General features: G+C 33.0%; 1 protein-coding gene across 2 annotated transcripts in view; it reads left to right on the top strand.

Moving 5' to 3' along the window:
• The first annotated feature begins 1,451 nt into the window (after positions 1-1,451).
• The window catches only part of TECRL (trans-2,3-enoyl-CoA reductase like), a 99,343-nt gene continuing 77,926 nt past the window's right edge, over positions 1,452-22,868 (top strand). The window contains exon 1 of one of the 2 annotated variants that reach the window (XM_032334440.1): positions 1,452-1,777. In XM_032334440.1, the coding sequence (XP_032190331.1) occupies positions 1,544-1,777 (234 nt within the window). In that variant the 5' untranslated portion in view covers positions 1,452-1,543. The remainder of the gene's footprint in view (positions 1,778-22,868) is intronic. The other variant, XM_032334438.1, reaches the window with a different exon arrangement.

The following is a 22,868-nucleotide window of genomic DNA, read 5'->3' as shown; positions in this document are numbered from 1 at the left end:
AATGGTTGTCTAGAGGATGAAAATGATAACCGAACCATGTGTAAATGGCTCTCCATTGCATAATGTTTGGTCAAAATTAAAAATCAATATGTTAGAAAAAAATCAATATGTTAGATTGTTTAATGATAAAAGTAAATATTTGCCTCATAGCTGTATAGATTCACCATTCTATTATTATTATTATTATTATTATTATTTTAAGTAGGCCCCACAATATGGAGTTAGAACTCACCACCCTGAGATAAAGACCTAAGCTGAACTCAACTCAGTCACGTAATGGACTGAGCCACCCAGGAACCCCACAACTTACTTTAATGTTAACCATTTTGCTTTTCATGTCATCATTAGAAATGACATCTCAGAAGACTTTCCTATAATATCCCTTTGAATCAGTGACAATATGTTTTGAATATTTTTCAGTGTTTCTTTTTTTTTTCTTTTTAAAATTTTATTTATTTATTTGACAGAGAGAGCTTAAGCAGGGAGAGGTACAGGCAGAGGGAGAACAGACTCCCCAACTAAGGAGGCTGATGGGGGACCCGATTCCAGGACTCTGGGATCATGACCCGAGCTGAAGGCAGATGCTTAACTGATTGAGCCACCCAGGCATCCATCAGATACACTGGTATCTGAGTACCTGGAGTATTTTACACAAATCTCTCCAGGTTGTTTAGCATTTTTTGTTGTTCATTTTGAGATTTCAATTTGCCATAGTTTACTGTTGCGGTACATGCACTGTTTAGTACTAATTTTGTATATAAATTCAGAGATTTGCCAATAATATATAATGTGTAGATATATTCAAATGAAATTTACTTCTTTTTCCTCAAGTTATAAAACAGCTTTCAACATATTCTAATCTCATGGATGACTTGCCATTTTCTATTCCCTGTAGAAAGTGAAGAATTCATCCATTTGTACCATATATAAACACATTTATATATATAATATATATAACTTTACATTATGTTATATATAACATGTTTGATATTTCTATATTAAATATGTTTATATATTTGCATTTATGTATATGTATTTAAAACATGCCACAAATCTTTATCTTAGGTAGCATTTATAAAAAAAATTGCTATGTAATTATGCAATAGATGTTTTTAAATTTATCTAAAAGATAGTCCTTTGCTAATTTTAAATACAGCTAAATGTGAATGTGTGAATAATAATATATGTACTTGAAGATTAGTGCATACAGAATTCAAAGATAATAAAAACTCTTTCTACTCTTTTCTTGCTTCGGGATTTCAGATAGTAGTGACCATATTAAGAAGCAGAGATAAAAGGAGAAAGCAAGAAATAATTGGAATGCTGGTAAAGTAATCCTCTAGGCTGCCGCAATTTACAATAGCACGTTATATATAGAAATAGATCAGTCATTGTTTTCAAGCCGGCTAAATAAAACTGAACTCTTGGAAAGGCATAGCACTTGACCTTTCCTGGTTTCACCAGCAGTATTTAAACTGGTGCAAGGCAACTTACTTGCAAGTGTCTTCTGTTGACATGACAGATTCTCCTACTAGTTCACACAATGTTCAAAAGGCACAAGTCCCTTCCTTCGGAACGCAAGAGAGAAATATTTTCCCAAGGAGTTACCGGGTCCACGCTGAGGAATGACTTGAGAAACTTTCACTGTTTGTCGCAACTTGTGCTCTCAACAGGCCCCCTAAAATCAGCTCCAGTATCTAAACATTCAAAAACTGTGCACTTTGAGATTGAAATACTTGATGCACAAACAAGAAAGCAGATATGTATTGTGGATAAGGTAAGTGACATTCATTCATTGAATTTCTCTTGTCTGCCCCAAAGATTGCTGACCAGTTCATTCACTGCTTAGAAGGTTGTCTCAAAATATATTCCTGGCTTTTAATGTTAGTTTTATGGATGGTAGGATAGATACTTCATATATTGTTCCAGTAGAAGATATGTATTGTGTCTTTCACAATCAGTTTAAATGGTAGCAAATAATTATTGGGTTCTGGTTTTTCTTGCTAACGCTGACAGTTGTCCAGAGGTAAAATTTTCAGTACTCAACTTCTCAGCGTCATAACGCAATTTCTCTAGGTTATTCTCTTCATGTAGTTAATTACATATTCAAATTACCATAGAGTGTTATTAGTGCTCCTAGAAAATAACAAGCAAAAGGTGCTAAATTTACTAAAAAATATTTAGCATATATGATAAAGTTTAATTGATTAAAAATTATTTGGAGTTAATTGTCTTGAAAAATGAACATCTCCCTTTTTATGAAAAGTTTACTTATTTCAAAGTGCTTAAGCTCCTAAAAAACAGTCTTGCTTAATATGTTACACTTTTATATTCATATCACAAATCTGTCACTCAGGCAAGATAAAGTTAGAAAATTAACACATAAATATACGTGTACATCATGGACATACATATGTGTATATAATATCTAAAATGTTTTCAGTGTTTCATAAGTTTGAAAAGTCACTGGTAGTTTAATTTATTGCGAAAGATTGGTATTTTTAAAAACAATATATCTTCATTTATTTTTCTTTAAAGACATTCTAGATAAGTTTTTTGTTATTGTTCTAAAAATAAAATCCAGTCACTGATTTCTTTTAACTATACTCAACCTATAATTCTAGATAAGAAGGCAAGAGACAAAACTGTTTACTGCTTTTAATTACAGAAGATCATGTGTATTTTCTCACTTAGTAGTTATGACGCTATGGCCAACCTTTTTGTTGGGTGACACTAACTTTTATTTACAGATGGAAATAAAAAATAACTGTTACAAGTTCATACAGGTCATAAGTGGAATGCAAGAGATTCAGAATTATTTCCATGAAATTCTAAATCACATTCTTTTTCTATAGTACCACTAGAATGATATATAAATAATGAATATGTATTGCTAATAACACTTATGAATTTCATGCATGCTACAATTTATTTCTATTTTAATATCTCAAGAAAATTTTGGGGTTTTAGATATCATACATGAATAAGAAAACAAACTGAAACAATTATCCAAATTGCTAATGTTTGCATTATGTCACTCTTGAAAATTTAAAACTCATAAGAAAAATACAATAATGTATTTTTATTATTTTATTATTCCATTTCATTTTTTACTTTTACTTTTACATTTATTATTTTTGTCTTTTATATTTTATGTATAACATAATGTACATTACATCATATCATATAGACATATATTTAATATATTATATATAGTATATTTTATATATAATATATTTTATATAATATATAATATACTATAATATATAGCATATATTTTATATAGTATATATTTTAATAGTATATATTATATATAAATATTAAATATGGTAAATATACAAATATAAATATATAAAATATATAATATAAAATATTATTTATAAAAATAAAAATGTGTTTATTATTATCATTTATTAGATTGAAGGCAAAAAGATAATGAATAAAATGGATGTTAAATTGGTCAAGGATTCCCAAAGACCAAGATCCTAAAATAAGACTGGTTTTTGTGTCCTTTCTGATATGTGTCTAAACTTTGATTCAAAATCTACCTTAAAGTAATGAGAACCTGCTAAAGGGCGGCAAACTAATTTTCCCATAAATTTAAATTTTGAAATTGAGATTGTATCTGAAGGTAAAACATGGAGTTTTACATTTTCTGTTATTTATTGCAAAAATACATACATACATGCATACATACATTAAATAAAATAAGCAGGCAGAGAGCCAGCATTTTATTTTTTTTAGATAGAAATAAGGATTTGGCTTAGGAATTTTGGTTCAGAAATTTTGCCTGCGTTTGAATAGTTCTGGTAATTGGATCTCCAGTGGCAAACCTTTGGGGAAGCTCCGTAGGCCAGCGAAGGGGATTACTTCTGGATTACACACCGCCTTGATTGCACAATGATGCCATCTGATGTGCAACTCACAATATAGAAATGTTTGGCTTGTCAGAAGAACTGGATTTTGTTTTCTTTCATTTTTGTTTGTAATTTGATAAATTGTCTCAATAATGCAAGACATTTAAAAGAAAAAAATCTGGATTAATGTACATCTTTTTTGCTGCATAACTCTTAAAAGTTCAAATTTATAAACACGAGAAAGGTTGATTTTTGTTGTTGTTGTTGTTGTTGTTGTTGTTGTTGTTCAAGATACTGTTTTTCTTGGACAAAGTAACAGCTATATTAGCAGTAAGGTCATCTTAAGTGCCTTAAACTTGTTCTTGGCTCTACTCAGTATACTAAATAAGTGTTGTTTATGACTGAGTCCTGGTCTTTCAGTAAGCACTGTGTTGAAAAGTAGTAAAAGTTAAAGGTCATGTACTTTGGAACTAAGTATATCCAGACCAAATCCCTGCTGCCTCAATCATATTTATCAAGGCTCAGGGAAGTTGGTGAATTGCTGATCACCACCATGTTATTTAGAAAATAGGTTAATAAAACATATTTTTGTAGGTTTAGACTGAAAAATAGGAATAATATATGTAGCATGCTTAGCATGGTGACTTGAACATAATATGGGATAAGCTGTATTTTTCTTAGTTTTAATAATCATTTGGAGAGATAAAATTAATGTGCATAAATATTCAAGAAAAAATAAGTGATTAGCGTTGTGATACTGGCACAGACTTTAAATTTGACCTCTTGGTAATTGCCCATTGACATGAATTGTTATGATGTTTAGGTTAGATATAACTATTCAAAGACCTTGAGTGGAATGTATGTATTTTAGTAATATATGCTGAACTCTAGTAGAAATTTAGTTTACATCTAGATACTTTAATTTAAAATTCAAAATTGACAAAATTGTTTCATATTCATGAAACAAAGCATTGAGAGAATTCTTGGGGTCAAAGAATATATACTGAATCAGGTTCTTTTACTTAATGTCATACACATAACACACACACACACACACACACACACACACACACATACATGCACACCAAAGAAACAAACCCAAACCTTTTGCCTTCACTATCTTCTCCACCTTCTGCCCATTTCTCTGATTACTTTCATCCTGTTCATATTGTCTACCCACATTTCTCTCTTCTCATTCTATCCTACACCTACTCCATTCAAGGATTTACGTCCATAGCTTGTCAGAGTTTGAACTTGCCAAGACCACCAGTGAATCAGTGGTAAGTTCCTTGCTAAATCCAAACGTTATTCCTCACACTTTATTTTAGTGTGTCAGCAACATTTGCTACTGATAAGCATGTCCTCCTTCTTAAAACACTTCTCCTGTGTGAGTTTCAAGTTCATAGACACATATTTTTAAAAACCTACTTCATTGCTTCTCTCTTTCCTCTTGCCGCTGCTTCGTCATCTGACTGAATGGATTATGCATTGTCATGAACTCGGTCATCAGAAGTTCTCCCCATCTTTACTAATTCATCTTATTGTGTACAATAGCTTTGAATATTATCTATTGATGACTTATAAATATGTAACTGCAGCTTCTCTTTTTCTCCTGAATGAAAATTCATTTATTCATGTATGTAGACACGTATGCATGCCTCTGTGTATGTATTTACCTATGCATCTCTCCGTGCATCTATTTATGTACTACCTGTCCATGCATTCGGATGTTTGCTGGGCATCTCAAACATAGTGTATCTGAAACTGAGCACTTGACCTCACCCCCGGATTTTATCACAGTTTCCCAAGTCAGTAAGTGGCAACTACATCCTTCAAATACCTCAAGCCAAACACTTAAGAGACATCATAACTCTTATCTTAATCTCACTCCCCCCACACGCAATCCATCTTCTCAGTGATACCTTCAAATATATCCAAAGTGACAAATTTTTACCACCTCTACTGCTAGCACTCTTAAATCTTTCCTCCACTTCTGTTCTTAGCACCTTCAGTACATTGCTTACATAGCAACTAGGACTAGCCTGTTACACCATTTCAGCTACTATCATTTCCTACATAAAATTAGACAGTGTCTTCTTTAGATCTAGTTAATTGTCACTTTTTCTTTGGGGGCTGTTCTTAACTACTTTTTTTTTTTTAATTGTAAAATATACCAGTACTATCTATTACCCTTTCCTGTTCTATTTCTTTGCTACTACTTAATACCCTCTAACACACTGTTTATTTTTCCTTTTTCATTTTGTTTATTATTTGCCCTGCTCCTGGTATGCCAACTTCACAAAATCTGGGATTTTTTTTTTCAAATTCCTATATCTCCAACACAAAGTGATTGGCACAAAGAAAGTATTTAATAAACATACACACAAAAAGTGCTTACCCAACATGTATTGAATAAATGATGCCAGTTCAAGAAATGTGTGGATTTGACAATGCCCACATGTTTAGAAGTGACATTTTGGGCTGGAGGAGTAGGATACTTGAAAGTACTTTTTACTGTACTCTAAATAAAATTATTATTGAAAAAATATATTCACAGTAAAAGGCATTTGATTGAACCATTTCACTAAATGCCAAAGTGCTTTCTGGTTTGCCCCCAACAAAGATGTATAGTGTTAGTGTATAATTTACTGACAGTCATGCTCTGATAATAAAAAGCTAATAAGATTTTCATAAGGCAGACAATGAAGATGGGGATATTTATTTAACTAATTTAGTTATGTCCCATTTGTGATTAAAATAATATGACTAATCAAGGTTAAGATAGGGAGCTGACATAAAATATAAATACCATTCTTGGTTTTACTGGACCATAAAAATATATATGAAAAATAGTTTTTAAAACTTTAACAGTGAGTTATTTTCAGTTGCTCACTATCCCTGTCTCACTTCTGTTTTGTAAAATGTCAGAAGCTTATCTAGTGATATATTGATGATTCAAGAGCACTGTAAGAACTCTAAAAGCTAGGATTGATAAATGTTTCCAATATCTTCCCATTCTTTTTTCTTTAATCTTTTCTCCAAGGAACTTGACCTCAAGAGCCCTCTTTCTCTTATTATTTTATTTGCTCTATGTCAAAACTTTAAAAAGCATTTTAAAGACTACTTATAGGAGTACACTTACTGTGATGTGCACTGGGTGACGTATGGAATTGTTGAATCACTGTATTGTGCCCCTGAAACTAATAAACCATTGTATGCTAAAGAAAGACAGTTATAAGTAAAGGAAAGCACTCAGTAATTTCCTAATTCCTCTAATGGTAAAAATATCAGATACCAGTTTTTACCAGAAAATACTGGAGAGAATTATAGGGTAGTCAGACTGAATAAAAGTTGCAATTTTGATACTTCAGTGAGAAATTTTGAGAATTCTTTTTTTAAAGATTTTATTTATTTATTTGACAGACAGAGATCACAAGTAGGCAGAGAGACAGGCAGCGAGAGAGAGGAGGAAGCAGGCTCCCTGCTGAGCAGAGCGCCCAATGCGGGGCTCGATCCCAGGACCCTGAGATCATGACCTGAGCCGAAGACAGAGGCTTTAACCCACTGAGCCACCCAGGCGCCCAAGAATTCTTAATTTCTAATGCTGCCACTTAATATTTTACCTTGGGAAGCACGCAGCTAACAATATATAGGCCTCAATTTGTTCATTTATAAAACGAGAATGGCATCTGTCTTAAAATATCTTGTGGCAGTCTTTAGAATTTCAGGTATATGCAAGTGGCGATATCATTTTCCTTCTATTCCTCTCCTTCTTCCTCCTCCTCCTCTTCTTTTTTCTTCTTCCTCCTTTCCTCCTCTCGCATTCACCTCTTCCTCCCATCGCGGTCCCTTTTTTCTTTTCTCCCACCTCAGTCCCCTTCTTCCTATTTCTTACTGTGAGTATGGAAGCTTATGAACTTTGAATGGACATAAAGCACATTTTTAATAGGAACCTGTTTTTATTTTGTCTTGAGATATAACCCAGTATCTCTGCCCTTTATCATCATTTATTGTAAAAAGGTTGTAAGTATTACTATTCATCCATTTTAAAGGAAGATCAGTGGCACAGACACTTGAAATGAAGAACTTAGTGTGTATTAGAACCAAATTTTGAACTGGTCAATATATGTTCTGGGCTTTGATCTTAGCGACTATATGCTACCACTTGACAGATACTAATGACTTTCTTTCATTCTTTTTTTTTTTTTTGTAAGATTTTATTTATTTATTTGACACACAGAGACAGATCACAAGTAGGCAGAGAGGCAGGCAGAGAGAGAGAGGGAAGCAGGCTTCCCGCTGAGCAGAGAGCCCGATGTGGGACTCGATCCCAGAACCCTGGGATCATGACCTAAGCCGAAGGCCGAGGCTTTAACCCACTGAGCCACCCAAGTGCCCTGTACTAATACTTTCATTAGCTCAAATTCTCATTTTCTCTTTAATTTCATGATTGAGACAGAACATCTGATTCTGACTTCTGATACAGACAATGTGTTTCAGGACAGAAGTGTTATTTTCTTTTCTTTCTTTCTTTTTTTTTTTTTTTTTTTAATCCTTCAATCAGCATCTTCTTTTTTTGTTTGTTTTCTTTTTTTAAAGTTTCAAATTTTTATTTTAATTTATCTAGTTAACATAGAGTGTGATATTTGTTTCAGGAGTAGAATTTGTGACTCAGCACTTACATATAACACCCAGTGCTCATCATAAGTGCCCACCTTCTTACCCATTATCCATTTAGCCCATGCCCCACAACCTTCCCTCCAGCAACCCTCAGATTGTTTTCTGTAGTTAAGAGTCTCATTTATGATTTGCCTCCCTTCTTGTTTTTTCTTTCCCCTAGGTTCATCTGTTTTGTTAAAGGTGCTATTTTTGAAGAATATCTTTTTCTCTTATTTGATATGAAAAAAAGTTTCCAAAGTTTGTTTTTATTTTTTATATAGAGACATAAAATAACATTAATTAACATTCAAACCTAGAAATTAAAAATATCTTTGAAGTATCTTATATAATAATAAATTAAGCAACAGATATGCTCAACATGTTTATGTCATTAAAAATTAAAGAATTGAGATGAATGATTCCTCCCCAAATAAGTAATTAACATAATCATTTTCTGTGAGCCCAGAGGAGGCTCAGTGTCCACTCCTTTTTTTTTTTTTTGATGTACTTGGAAATTCCATACTACACCATGAAATTCTAATTTCAAAGGAATCAGTGTACTTTGATCTTAGTATATTTTAGTATCATCTGCCCTGCCTTAGATTTCTTTCCGAAGAAAAGAACCTATTTTATTTAACAAATACATAATGCCATGAAAGGCAATGTGATGCAGTGATTTATGCCCAGAAGTCAGGCATTTGTGTCTGTATTTGAGCTGTGCAAACTATTAATGTTTTATCCTTGTAACATGTTACTTAACTAGTCTAATTCTTGCTTTTACAAGTAGGGTAAATTACAAATCAAAGCACAATAAGTATGTATCTTCCAGGAATATCTAGGGTTTTTATATTCTTGTAAATATGAAAAACATAGCAATGTGTCTACCACATGTTTGATTTTCTGTAAATGAATGTTATATTTTTAAATAATGGCAGTATATCAGTAATATTATTATTCCACTGATGAGGAAAATAATTAAACTAATATTATAACTGTAATAACTTTGTCATTTTTTATGACAGTCATTATGATTCCATTCTGAAATTATTAGGAAGCCTTAGAATTAGGAAGTATGGGGGGCACCTGGGTGGCTCAGTGGGTTAAGCCTCTGTCTTCAGCTCAGGTCATGAACTCAGGGTCCTGGGATTGAGCCCACATTGGGCTCTCTGCTAGGTAGGGAGCCTGCTTCCCCCTCTCTTTCTCTGCCTGCCTCTCTGCCTACTTGTTATCTCTCTGTCAAATAAATAAATAAAATGTTATAAAAGTTAGGAAGTATGGTCATAGGGACCATCTTTGTAACATCAGTTTCTAGCATCCTATGTCCAACTATCTTATAATATGCACTGGGTACTTGTGCCATGATAAACCATGAAAGGTGCCAATGGATATATAAGAATTGAACATCAATATATAGTAGAGAAAAATGAATATACTTTAGAAAACTATTCAGGTATAGCATTTTTAAAGCAAATATAAACTATTGAGTGTATTTAATTAAATTATGTCTACATTTTCCATTTTTGAAATATATCACCATGGAAGAAAACTGTTTATATGGTGAAGGTATAAAGAAGATGTCATTTTAATTCCTGTAATATATGAGATGCAGTGATACTCTTTCAGAAGGTCAAACATAGATGAATAAGTTTTGGAGGATGCATCTTGAAAGAGAAAAGTTGAAATTTACCAGATTCACTGGTTCTCCAACTCTCTGTATATTTTGATGTCTCATAGTGTCACAATGAACCTTTTATTAATTCAATAGGTATTTGTTAAGACATTTGTCTAGTGTTCTATTACATGTTCAAGATAATGCACTAACTTGGCCAGCTATGCAATTCTTATTCTCATAGATTCTGTTCTTTCCTGTGGAAGCCAAGCACTGTATAAGTAATGTTAACTGCAAAGGTATCTACACAGTGAGAGGAAACAAAGTAATTTGAAGTGGTAAACAAAGGGAGATAATCTGTGAAACAGATGAATTTCCTTGGAGGAATGATGTTTATGTGTGAGTACAATGGAAGAGAAATACGAGAATATGACAGGTACAGGAGATAGAACAGGACTTCTTTGCTTGTAAAAAATAACAGCCAAGGATGATGCAAGTATGATGTTAAACTCTTATTTGAGCAACTGAGATCCTGAGAACGGCATAATTTATGGAGTCATTTTTATTGGTTTTTGTTTATTTTTTGCTTCTTTTTTTTTTAATCCTTTTCAAGTTGTTATTTAAATTCCAGTTAGTTAACATACAGTGTAATATTAGTTTCAAGTGTGCAATTGTTTGCTTTCTTGTTTTTAGTGCAGACAAGTAGAGAAGCAGGTAGGAAGCAAGCACTCAGTTTTGTTCTTTTTAAGTTGAGGTCTTTGTGAAATATCCAAAAAGAGATAACCTGCAGGCACTTGGGTTTGAAGTTTTAGAACTCAGGGAAGTGGTCACGTTTAAATATGTCGACTTGGGGATTACAAATGTATAGGTGTCTCTTGCAGCCACTGTAGTATAGAAGATAAAAATTTAGAAAGAACAATAAAATGAATAAGGAAAGAAAAGAACCAATGATAGAGGCCTGAGGAATTCCAGTACGTACAGATCTTAAATAAAAGCGGGGATTGAAAAAGAAAATAAGGAGAAGTTTCCAGAGAAACAGAAGAAATATGGTAACTCTTTCCTCACAGAAACCTAGAAGAAATACTTCAGTGAGAAGGGAAAAACCAGCGGATATAGCTGAGAAGCAAAAAGAAATAAAACAAGTATCCCTTGTAGTAAGTGGGATAATGTTCATTGTTTAGTTTAATCAGATTAATTTAGGTACAAAGATGTGGGGAAAAATCCAGTCTAGATGAAACTCTATGGGTAATATGACATTTGAGTTTCCTAGGAAGCCTTTCTTTCATAGGCAGCAGAAGTCTTGAAAGCTTTATTGTGTCAACTCCTTCATTCTTCAACTCTATATTGACTCCTGTAGTCTGATTCACATACTTTGGTTTATATTTTACCCTTCTTCATTTTTCCATTTTTAACATTCTGTATTACTCATCAGCCCCCCGAAAATACTGTAAATTTCCATTCTTTGAGTTTGGGTAAAATTTGACTCCTCTGCCTGGAGTGTTCTGTCACAATCTTCTGTCCATTCCTCATGATCGAACTGAGATGACAATTTCTTTGTGTGCCATTTACCATCCCCAATAAGAAGATATGTTATATGTCCCAGGAACTATTGGCTGAAATTTCCATTAAATAACCTAGTATTTGAAAATGAACATTTGTAAGCTATCCCAACAGTTTGAAAGATTAATTTTGTGCTTGTTCAATTGTACATTTTTTTTCTTAATGAGAAATATAACTAGTTTATCAGAATTTCATTTTTTCTAGCAATTTATTTCATTGTATTTTACAAATATATCATAGAATTTCTTAAGGAGTAATATTTTGTTCTATGCAATTTAGGAAGCATTGAGCTGCATGACATGAAAATGACCTAAGTACTATTGTGCAATAAACAAATATGTATTGGATGCAAAATTGGAATGTCATAGCCAGGCTCCTCTTGTATTTCATTCTAAAAATTGTATGTTCTTGACTAACAAGGTAAAATAATAACTTCCAAACATCTGAATTATAAATATACTACAAAAATTATAGCTGAAATAACATGTTTTCGGATCAAAGAAAGTAAATAAATCATGTTTTTCTAGGAAATGTAAATATAGGATGAAAAGAGAAATGTTAATGCTAAGGAAGAAAATTATGAGGGAGTATTATACTATTAAAAGAAATCCTGTTTCCTATTAAGTCAAAGCTGAATTAAAATAGTTAATTTTAGAAATGCAGGTTTAAAAAAGTGCACAAGACACAGATAACAGTATATGTAAAGAAACTAACAGTGAAATTGTATCTATAGTTGACTTTTGAGCAATTTTGGGATATGGGATATTGACCCCCATGCAGTTGAAAATCCATGTTTAACTTTTAACTCCCCCAAAACTTAAGTACTAATAATGTACTATTGACTGGAAGCCTTACTGATAAGATAAATAGTTGGTTAACACATATTTTGAATATTATATGTACTATATACAACATTTTTATAGCAAAGTTACTAGATAAAAGAAAATATGTATTATTAAGAAAACCACAATGAAAGAAAATACATGTACAGTGCTGTACTGCAAAAACAATCTGTGAACAAGTGGTCCCACACGGTTCAAACCAATATTGTTCAAAGGTCATATATCCAAGAAATATGTTATTCAAATTAGATAAATAATTACTTTATGAGTAGCTACAATACTTTAGATTACTTGAGGCTGAAAATTAAACATATTTCCTTGCCTCTATATACATGAGTCAAATTGGAAAGATAGATTACGAATTTTAAAACAAATTATAACATGGCAAATAGCATATACAAGTTTAACACGAATTATATTATGAAGGCTAGAGAAAGAATACTTTTTTTCTCTGATAGAGGTTTAGGCATAAAGATGAGAAAAGTTAAATTGAGTGGAAGGAGGGACTCAAAAGGATTTTAAAAATATATATGTTACAATTAATTAGCCTGGGTAAGGTAGAGAGAACATCCCAGAGGGTGCCTGGGTGGCTCAGTAAATTAAGCTTCTGTCTTCTGCTCCGGGGATGATCACAAGGTCGTGGGATTGAGCCCCGCATCAGGCTCCCTGCTTCTCTCTCTATCCCTTCCCCTGCTTGTACGTGCACTGTTTCTCTCTCTTAAATAAATAAATAAATAAATAAATTTCAAAAAATAAAAAGAAACAAGAAGGAACATCCCAGGAAGAATTAGCATAGTGAAGGTATCACAATCCCAAATTTCTACTACAAAGCTGTCACAATTAAAACAGTATGTTAAAAATAAATAAATAAACAAAATAAAACAGAAAACCAGTGTGGTATTGGCATAAAAATAAACACACAGATCAACAGAACAGAACACAGAACTTAGAAATAACCCTACACTTATGGGGTCAATTAATCAAGGACAAAGGAAACAAGAATATACAATGAGCAAGTCTCTTCATCAACAAAACAGTAAGCTAACTTACTTAAGGGAAGAAGATATATGATATATCCAATAAGGGGTCAATATTCAAATGCATTAAGAACTCATACAACTCAATACAAAAAATCAAATAATACAGTTAAAAATTGACCAAAGACCTGAAGAGACGTATTTTCAAAGAAGACATGCAGTCAATAGACATATGAAAAGATGTTCAATATCACTCATCATCATGAAAATGCAAATCAAAATCACACTATCACCTCAAACCAGTCAGAACGGTTAGTATCAAAAGGATAAGAAATAGCAAATGTTGGTGAGGATGTGGAAAAAAGTAAACCCTCATGTGTTATTTGTGGGAATTTATGTTGGCACAACCAGTGTGGAAAATGGAAATACCATATGATCCAATAATTCCACTACTGGACATTTACCCAAAAGAAACACACACACACACACACACACACACATACACATATATATATTCCCTCCTGTGTTTATTGCAGCATTATTTACAATAGCCAAGGTCTAAAAGCAACCAAAGTGTCCAGGAATAGTTGAAATCATAAAGAAGTTGGTACACACACACACAGATGCACACTTGCACACGTGCCAGGATATTATTCAGTCATGAGAAAGAATGAAATCTCAGCATTTGTGGCAACATGGTTGGACCTAGAGGACATTTTGCTCTTTTCTTGGCAAATGCCATATTAGTTCACTTTTGAGTGGAACCTAAAAAAACAAAACAGAGAACAGAAACAGACTCATAAATTCAGAGAACAAATGTGGTTGCCAGAGGTTGGGGTGATAAGCAAATTAGGTGAAGGGGATTAAGATGTACAAGCTTCTAGTTAAAAAATAAATAAGCTGTAGGGATGAACAGTACAGCATAGGAGTTATAATAAATAATTTTGAAATAACTTTGTATTGGGACAGATAGTATCTACACTTATTGTGGTAAGCATTTCATAATGCATATAATTGTCCAATCATTATGCTGTACACCAGAAACTAACATAATATTGTATGCCATCTATACCTCAGTTCATATGTGTATGTGTGTGTGTGTGTATAAAAAGCAACAAGCTAACTTACTAAATGCGAGAATCAACAGATTTTATGTGTGTGTGTGTGTGTGTGTGTGTGTGTATAAATGAGTGGTGGACAAAGAGCATTCCAGGAAGAAGAATTAGCATATCAAAGGCAAAGAAGCAGAAAAGTAGTAAGCAAGCTTTCTGGGTTACTGTAATTAAGTCGATGGTGTAATGATGCAAAATGGAACAAACGGAATAGATGGTTTGGCTGGAATGGAGGGTGGAGGCCTAGTTAACTTTCTAACATCTGGCCTTTTTCTTTCCTTTCAAATCAGGGAGATAATATTTTAAGGTACAACATTCATAAAATTAAATCTGGTAACAATGTGGAAGATAGACTGCATAATAGAAAGACTGAAGACAGGGGCGCTGGGTGGCTCAGTGGGGTAAAGCCTCTGCCTTCAGCTCAGGTCATGATCCAGGGATCCTAGGATTAAGCCCTACATTGCATCAGACTCTCTGCTCAGCAGGGAGCCTGCTTCCCTTCCTCTCTCTCTCTCTGCCTACTTGTGATCTTGTGATCTCTGTCTGTCAAATAAAAAAAATATATATATATATATATATTTTTTTAAACATTATAAAAAATTAAAAAAAAAAAAGAGAAGAAAAAAGAAAGACTGAAGACAGAGAGCTTAGTAAAACTGAGAAGCAAATCTTCTGGGAGCCTGTTCAGACCTGCCACATTTAGGAGGCACCATAGCACCATAGGCTTTGCTTGGGTTTTGATGATACCCAAGCACCTCTCACACTTAACCAGCTTGTGACATTGGGCAATGTCCTTATTTTTCTTTCCCTTAAAATTTTACTGAGACCAGCTATGTAACTAGAATCATCTGAATAAATGCCATCTTCTAGTAGAGATTTACATATAAGAAAATGCTATGGCACAGAACCTTGAATATTGCTAACGAATTAAAGTCTACAAATGTTAAAATAAAACAAAAGTTTTCATATCATTTAAATATATTAAAAACTATAAAATGAAGGAAGGTTTAACAAAATTTTCACACTGTAATAAAAGTGTGGAAGTTAATTTATTTTCTTTCTGTATGTACTTATAACCCATATTGAAAGAGTAAATAAAAAACAATTTAAATCAAATATCAATTTTGGGGCACATCTTTAAGACATTTCTGAGCCTTAAAGTAATTAATACATACACATATATTTCTGATTTAATCTTTACTAGTCAACACCCTTTATGTAACAAAAGAGAGTAGTTATGTAATAAATATACTGTAGTTTCTATCTAATGTTGTTATGATCCGCATAGATTAGACAAGTGTATACATCTGGGTATAATAGAATAGAATGCAGTAGTATAGGTAAAAGGAATATGATATTTCCTTACTATTTTATTGTAGGTAAAAGATATATGATATCCCATTACTATCTTATTGTAGATAAAGGGAATATGATATCCCATTACTATTTTATTTCAGTTACGTTTGGTTTAACAGGGATTTTGCTGTTTGAACTTATAATGAATCAAGACAATCTTCTATATCCAAACCTGTTACGAATTTGTCAAATTAACACCCAGGGTGCCAGGTGGTGAACTGAGGTTTGACAACAGACCACAAGAGAAGTGAAAATAAGGAAGCTGATTACCCACAGGCTCTGGAGGATGTCCCCAGCGGGTTTCAGGAGCTACACGGGAGGCGGGAGGAGACAGGGTGCAGATAGAGACAGACAGGACCGGAGGCCCATGTCTTTATTAGGCTGGGGATTCCTGGATTAAGGCTGAGTTAGTCAATTCAAACCAAAAGATGGGGTTTAGTAAGCCCCAAAGAAGTCTTACCATAGGGGCACATTAAGAAAAGTCATTGAGAAACAGGAAGACTGTTAGTCCCAAAGCCTGTTGGAAGCGTTCCATCAGAATGGACATTTAGTTGTGACTCCGAGGGCTGCTATCTTGGGCCTGTCCTTGTCTGAGGGCCTAGTGTCAGGAGAAGGTCACTGCAGGCTGCTTGGTCAAACAAAACAGACAGCAAAGCGGCAATATCTCAGCTTAGCTAAACTCTTGAAAAAGCCTGAAGATGAGCAGAGTGTCTTGGGTATCAGAAAGTTCATGATGAAGGGGTTCCTAGTTCTTTCATTATCTAACAGTTCAAACAAAAAAAAAGATTAAAAGTTGTGCTTACATAACATATTCTGAGAAATAATTTTGCTTTGATATTCTTGTGCTTTTCTTTGATTCCTTTCTCTAAATAAACTAAAAGAAATTATATTTTAGGCATGTACCTTGTCCAGATTAACATTTTACTGGTACTTTTGGGTAGCCCAGTAAAGAGCTATCAATATCATTACTGAATGAGTTGCTGTGAACTTAATGTTACTTAAATATAAAATACTATTTTTAATTGTTCCTTTTATAGACTTTACTGCTCAAAATTATCCAGTAACAACTTTCTTTCCAGTACTGTAACTCGTAACAGCTGTATTTAACAAATGAGGAATAACTTAAGGCAATGTTAAGAAATCAACATTCCATTTTTGCTTTGTTTTGTTTTTTTCAGTTATCTAAAGGCCTCAGGGCACGAGGTCTGAAGGTATAATATTGCAGAAAGTGGAAACTGACATTGCTATTATTTAAGCCTTTTAATATCCTCACAATAGGCATTTGTGCTTCTAACACAACTAACTAACACTTCTAACACAGAAAATAGCAGTGATGAAATTTATATTTCTGTTAGAATTTGTGTAATTATACATAAATGTGTGTGATCTTAGATTTATGTTCGCTTATATTGCATTTTAGCATCTGCTGTGAAAACTGTGCTATTTGCATGGCTACATGATAAGAGCTCAAAGGTTTGGAGCCAATCATTGTTTTAAGGTGGTATTGCCCATAAAGTAAAATGGATTTTCAAGTTCTTACAAGAGTATCTTTCAAGGGCAGAACCCTAGAATATGAACTTTCTCTTCCCTTCCTCCCTCCTTCCTTCTTTCCTGTTTTTTTTTCTTTTTTTTTTTCATATATATTGAAGAGCACCGATCTTCGACTAAAATAGACCCTGGGAACACCATCATGAAAACCAAACCAAACCAAACCAAAAATATGTTCCTTCCTCTTCGGAAAGTCTCTGTATTTTGATGGATAATCACATGTAAGTTGTCCAACACAAGATAATATGACACAAGCCAAAACAGAGGCATGAACGAACTGCTGACTGAGTCCACGTGGGCGATTTTCTCTTTTACTGCGGAAACTGAGAGTCGCTTTAGAAACCTCCTCCAGTTATAAACAGTGAGGGCAATCTGACAGATCATCCTGAGGGTAAATCTTAACAGTAAAGGGCAATCTCCTAAAGTAGAAATTATCTCCTCTAAATGCCTTATATCTTCAGCTTTTCAGCCTTTAACGAAGGCATAGAGCTACAGAGATAGCTCTGGAGAATTGGGGAAGGAAGGAAAAGAAGAATTCTCTACCCACTTTAGAGTTTCAAATGTGCAAACTTTTCAGGCTCCGTAACATTAATATGTTATATTTTATTAGTGGATTTTTAAACTGACAGTCATCAAATAATTTTCAATCCCTGTTGATCTACTGGGATTCAACTAAGTAACCTGAGTCCACCAGTCTGTCACCACATAAAGCCTATGAATGTCACACTCATTTATTTTCCTATGAGAAGTTAGTTCTCTTTTTAGAGAGATTTATTGTGAACTGACTACTATATCAACATATTGGATATTTTATTTGAAAATTTATCTTATTCTTAAGTCAAGAAAGCTGTACCTCTGCCTTCTTATAAACTCATCATTTTAACACCATTTTGTGAAAACCGTGTATTAATTATCACCTGTCTTTTTTCTTATTGCAGTTGAAGTTGCCTTATTACACATTTTCACTGCCTCCAAAATAAACATTTTATATTACTTCATGTTTGGGAGTTTCTGACTTTTTAATTATTGGCTATTTGATTTCTTAAAAATAAAAATGTAATGTAATTATAATTTCTTTTAACAAAACATTCCATGAATTACTGGCTATATAACTAAGTACTTCATTTGTCAGTACTGGTCTTTGTGCCATTTAATATCTATTTATTATCTCATTAACTTCATTTAACAAAATCCATTTGTAACCTGAATTTAATTTAATAAAGACTTTAACATAGAATGCCTGAGATGTTCTAGATATATTCTACTACTTTTGTACAGTTAGGAAAATTTCAAAGAGCTTTCACACTAAAATTCCTGAGAAACTACTTTTGCCTTAAGAGATACATAAAATATCTCTTAAGGCAAAAGTAGTTTCTCAGGAATTTTAACTCAACATTTTAAGAAGCATATAAGCAGCAAGAACAACCACAAACCCTGAGCTGTTGCATGCTAAAGGGAAATCTGCTTAATTTCAAAATGAGAATAAAAAAAAATCAAGTACATTTTTCTACAACTATAAAAAAAGAGATCCATAATTGTACTTGTTTGTTTTTACTTTCAATCAGCATTTCTGGCATTGCATAGACATAATGTTTTCTTTTTTAGATTCTTTTTTATTTAAATTGGGTTTAATTAACATAAACTGTATTATTAGTTTCAGGGTAACATAATGTCTTCTTAGATTTTTATTGGCAATAGAATTCCTGTAACTTAAATTAATGGTCCATGTATGTCATGATTTAAATATGTAAGTACAATTCCACTAAATACTTATTTTTCAAGCGATTTCTTCTTGGATCTATACTGTGCTATAATAGAAAAAAATCTGGACTGACAGTTTAGCTCTCTTCTGCACACAATGACACTATATCCCCTCTTCCAGATTATGTCTTTTGTAAATACTCACATCATTCACCATCACATCCATCCTGAAAGGAGGGACCAACATGTGGAGTACCATAATACATAATGCATGTGAGATGGAATGTGATATTTTCTCAGATGGGCCCCTGCTGTTGCCTCATGGTTATTCATTTGGGAGGTTGGAGACTCTAACACTCAGCAAGCGATTGCAAGATGATCAAAGTGTTTCCATCAGTAGAGAATTCACGTGTGAAGCTAATTCTTAAATGAGCTGACAAAGAAAGTCTCACCTTAGTTTATCAATCTGCTTCGATTCTCTAGAATTTCTCCCTGTCTGTACTAGATTCAATCAATCAGTAAATCATTTTATTCTATATATGATATACCTCTGAACTTTACCATCTTAGTTCAAATCATTACCACTTCTAACATACCAACTGATCTACCAAACCCCCATGGCATAGCAAAACAATAAACATACTATAGTCTGTATCTTCTGTACTTATAGCTCATACCTGTTCCACAGCATCACCAAGTGAAACAGAACTTGCAATTTGTTATTATAGATGAATCATTAATTATTACATTATCATTTTAATTGTCACCTAGCTTCTGTTCAATTTACAGAAGCCAGATTGATTCTTTTAAAACTTGAGTTATACATGTCACTGCTCTCATGAAAACCCTCCAACAGCTACGTATATCACTCAGGAGAAAATCCAAGAAAATCCCATATTCTTGAAGGTTATTTCTTACTCCCCACCTTCATCTCTCTGGTCATGTCTTTAAACACCCTGTTCCTGAATTACTCTGCTCCAAACACACTGGCCTGCTTGCTGTTTCTCGAATACTCTGGATGTGGTGATCCCTCACAGTCTCTGTCCTTCATGCTACCTCTGCTGGAAGACTTTTCTTCAAGCTCTCTGCGTAGTTTGCTTTCTAGTTTGGGCTTTTGCTCATATATCTTTTTCTTCCTATCAGAATCATATTTCTTCTTTCCATTATGCTGATATCTTACCTCTTTTATGTTTTCTTCTTAGAACTTATCATCCTTGAATATATTACATATGTATTTATTCTCTATCTCATTTCTTAAATATTCTTTATAATTGAATATTAGTTCAATGTGTGCCATTGTGCCATAGTATTTTAGAAAGTGCTTTCAGGTATAAAACTACTTATATTTAACCCAGTTCTGCTTCTTATTGGCTATGGGACAGGACACAGCTCTCTTAACAGGTAAGTGCATCAGTCTCCACTCTGTCAACCAGGACCTAACTCCGGGTTGTAAGGAGTTCACATGAGTTAACTGTTTAGAAAAGTACCTGGTACATATAAGACACTGTGTAAGTATTGGTTATTATTTTAAAATAGAATGAGAGAGAGAAAGAGAAAGAGAGAGTTTTTCTGCTCTAACACGTAGAAAATTTACTGGTACATAGTTGGTGCTCAATTAATACTCTTGAATGAAACAAAAAACTCCACACATATTTACATATCATAATTGTTGTTAGCTTGGATCCTTTTATATTAACAAAATAAAATGTTATTTGCATTTGTATAATGGCAATTGATTTGTAAAATAAATATCTAAAATATAATGCTTGGAATTAATATTATGAATAGCATGACATGACAGTGAATACTTCCTCTTTTTTTTTAAATTCATGTTATTTAAGTTACTGGTCATGTAACTTCAGGAAGACATTCATATTTCATGACTACAATTTCTTCATCTTTTAAAAAGTCTCAGTGTCATTTACTTCATAAGATTGCTTATGATGACCAAGTGCTATCTGTAAGTTAATAAAGCAATGTTTACAATGATAAATATTCAATGCATTTTCCTCCATTCCCCTACCTTCACCTTTTTCACCCACTCTGTTTTGTCGTGTACCATGGTGAAGAGTAAGTTTTGAACCAGGGTATTTGCATTCAAAGTCCATTCTTGTAAATTGTTACCTGTGTCCCCAGATAAATTACTTAACCACTCAGAGTCACAGTTTTCGTTCATGTAAAATGAAGATAATAATGTTGTATCTGAAGCCATAAAGATGGTATGTGAATTAAATTACTTAGTAAAGGTAAAGGTCTTGGAATTGGGGTGGACGCTTTTTAAGCATTCAGTGATGTTAGTTACGACTGTTAGCAGTATTCTTAATGGTTTTCAATGTGGTTTCTCCATTACATACTAATTTAAAACAAAAATGAGATACACGATTTAATTAAAACATTACACTAGCCAGCAAATGCATATCAGTGATGAAACATGATGATCTATATCAAAGTAATAGATGAAAGAATAGCAAATAGCATATATGAAGCATTGAAATTGATCTAAATTCTAGGTTTCAGTAATACTCAGATTTTTTAGGTCCATAATAGCTGTTTAGGGCACTTTATGTTCAGAAGAGAAAGTGGTAGAACTCCTTACCTGTATTATACATTTTTATTCAAGTTTCATGCTGTATTTAGTATTTACACTTAAAATTGTCTCCATTGGGATTATAAATTACATGGTTGCCTTTTCTACATTTAAGCCTTTGAGAAAAGTGCATTCTAGAAGCCTGTCCTTCAAAACAACTTTTGAAAGAAATTAATAAAAGTTATTGTTAAGAAACAATGTTTAAAATATATAATATTTAACCTACCTATATATCTGTATCTCTCCATCAAGAAGATGAATACATAGATGAGGAAGGTGTGTCTTTTGCAATGTAAGGGATATAGGGTCAAATATTTGATGATTGGAAGGATAAACTCTTGTAAACATTAACGCTGTTTATTAAGAATTTTTGGCAGGTTCTCACACAGGAAATTGGTAAAATTAAACTTGCCTACTTTTTTGAAGTAACTTGTTTTGTGCTTTGAAATGAGGGTGAGAGGCATGCATTTATTTCCTGAGGGAAGCTTTCAGAACATAATCTAATTTCACCACTTTTTTTTTTCAACTTCTGCCTAGGAAATAAACAATGTTCCATATGATGTCTGCTTCTTCAGTATAGATCCTAGAGTGAGGAAAATGCACAGTAGATCCACCAGCCAGTCTGTGATATACGTGTAGTGTATGAGAAAAATAAGTGTGTGTTGTTTTCAACCACTTTTTCTGGCACAACCTATTTTAAGAATGCATTTAATGAAACTTGAATTAGCATGATTAAACCTTTTCTTAAAAAGTGATAGTTTAAATGTTAAATATCATTTCATGATTTTGTCAGTTCATTACTAAAGATCCTTTAATCATTAGAAAAACATAGAACAAAGACAGAGAAGTTTTCTATATCATTGTCATTTTTTTCCTCTTCCATTTAAACTCTATAGAAGAACTACATCAAACTTAAAATAAAAAATCACAGAAAAGGAAATTATCAACCAAATGAAAAAGCAACTTATGGAATGGGAGAAAATATTTGCAAACCACATGTCCACTAAGGGGTTTGTTTATAAAATAGACAAGGAACTCATACCAATCAAAGCAAAAGACC

This window comes from Mustela erminea, chromosome 2, assembly GCF_009829155.1.
Source record: "Mustela erminea isolate mMusErm1 chromosome 2, mMusErm1.Pri, whole genome shotgun sequence".
Lineage (NCBI taxonomy): Eukaryota > Metazoa > Chordata > Mammalia > Carnivora > Mustelidae > Mustela > Mustela erminea.
Note: the sequence above shows the minus strand (reverse complement) of the source record. Positions and strands in the feature narration are given on the sequence as shown.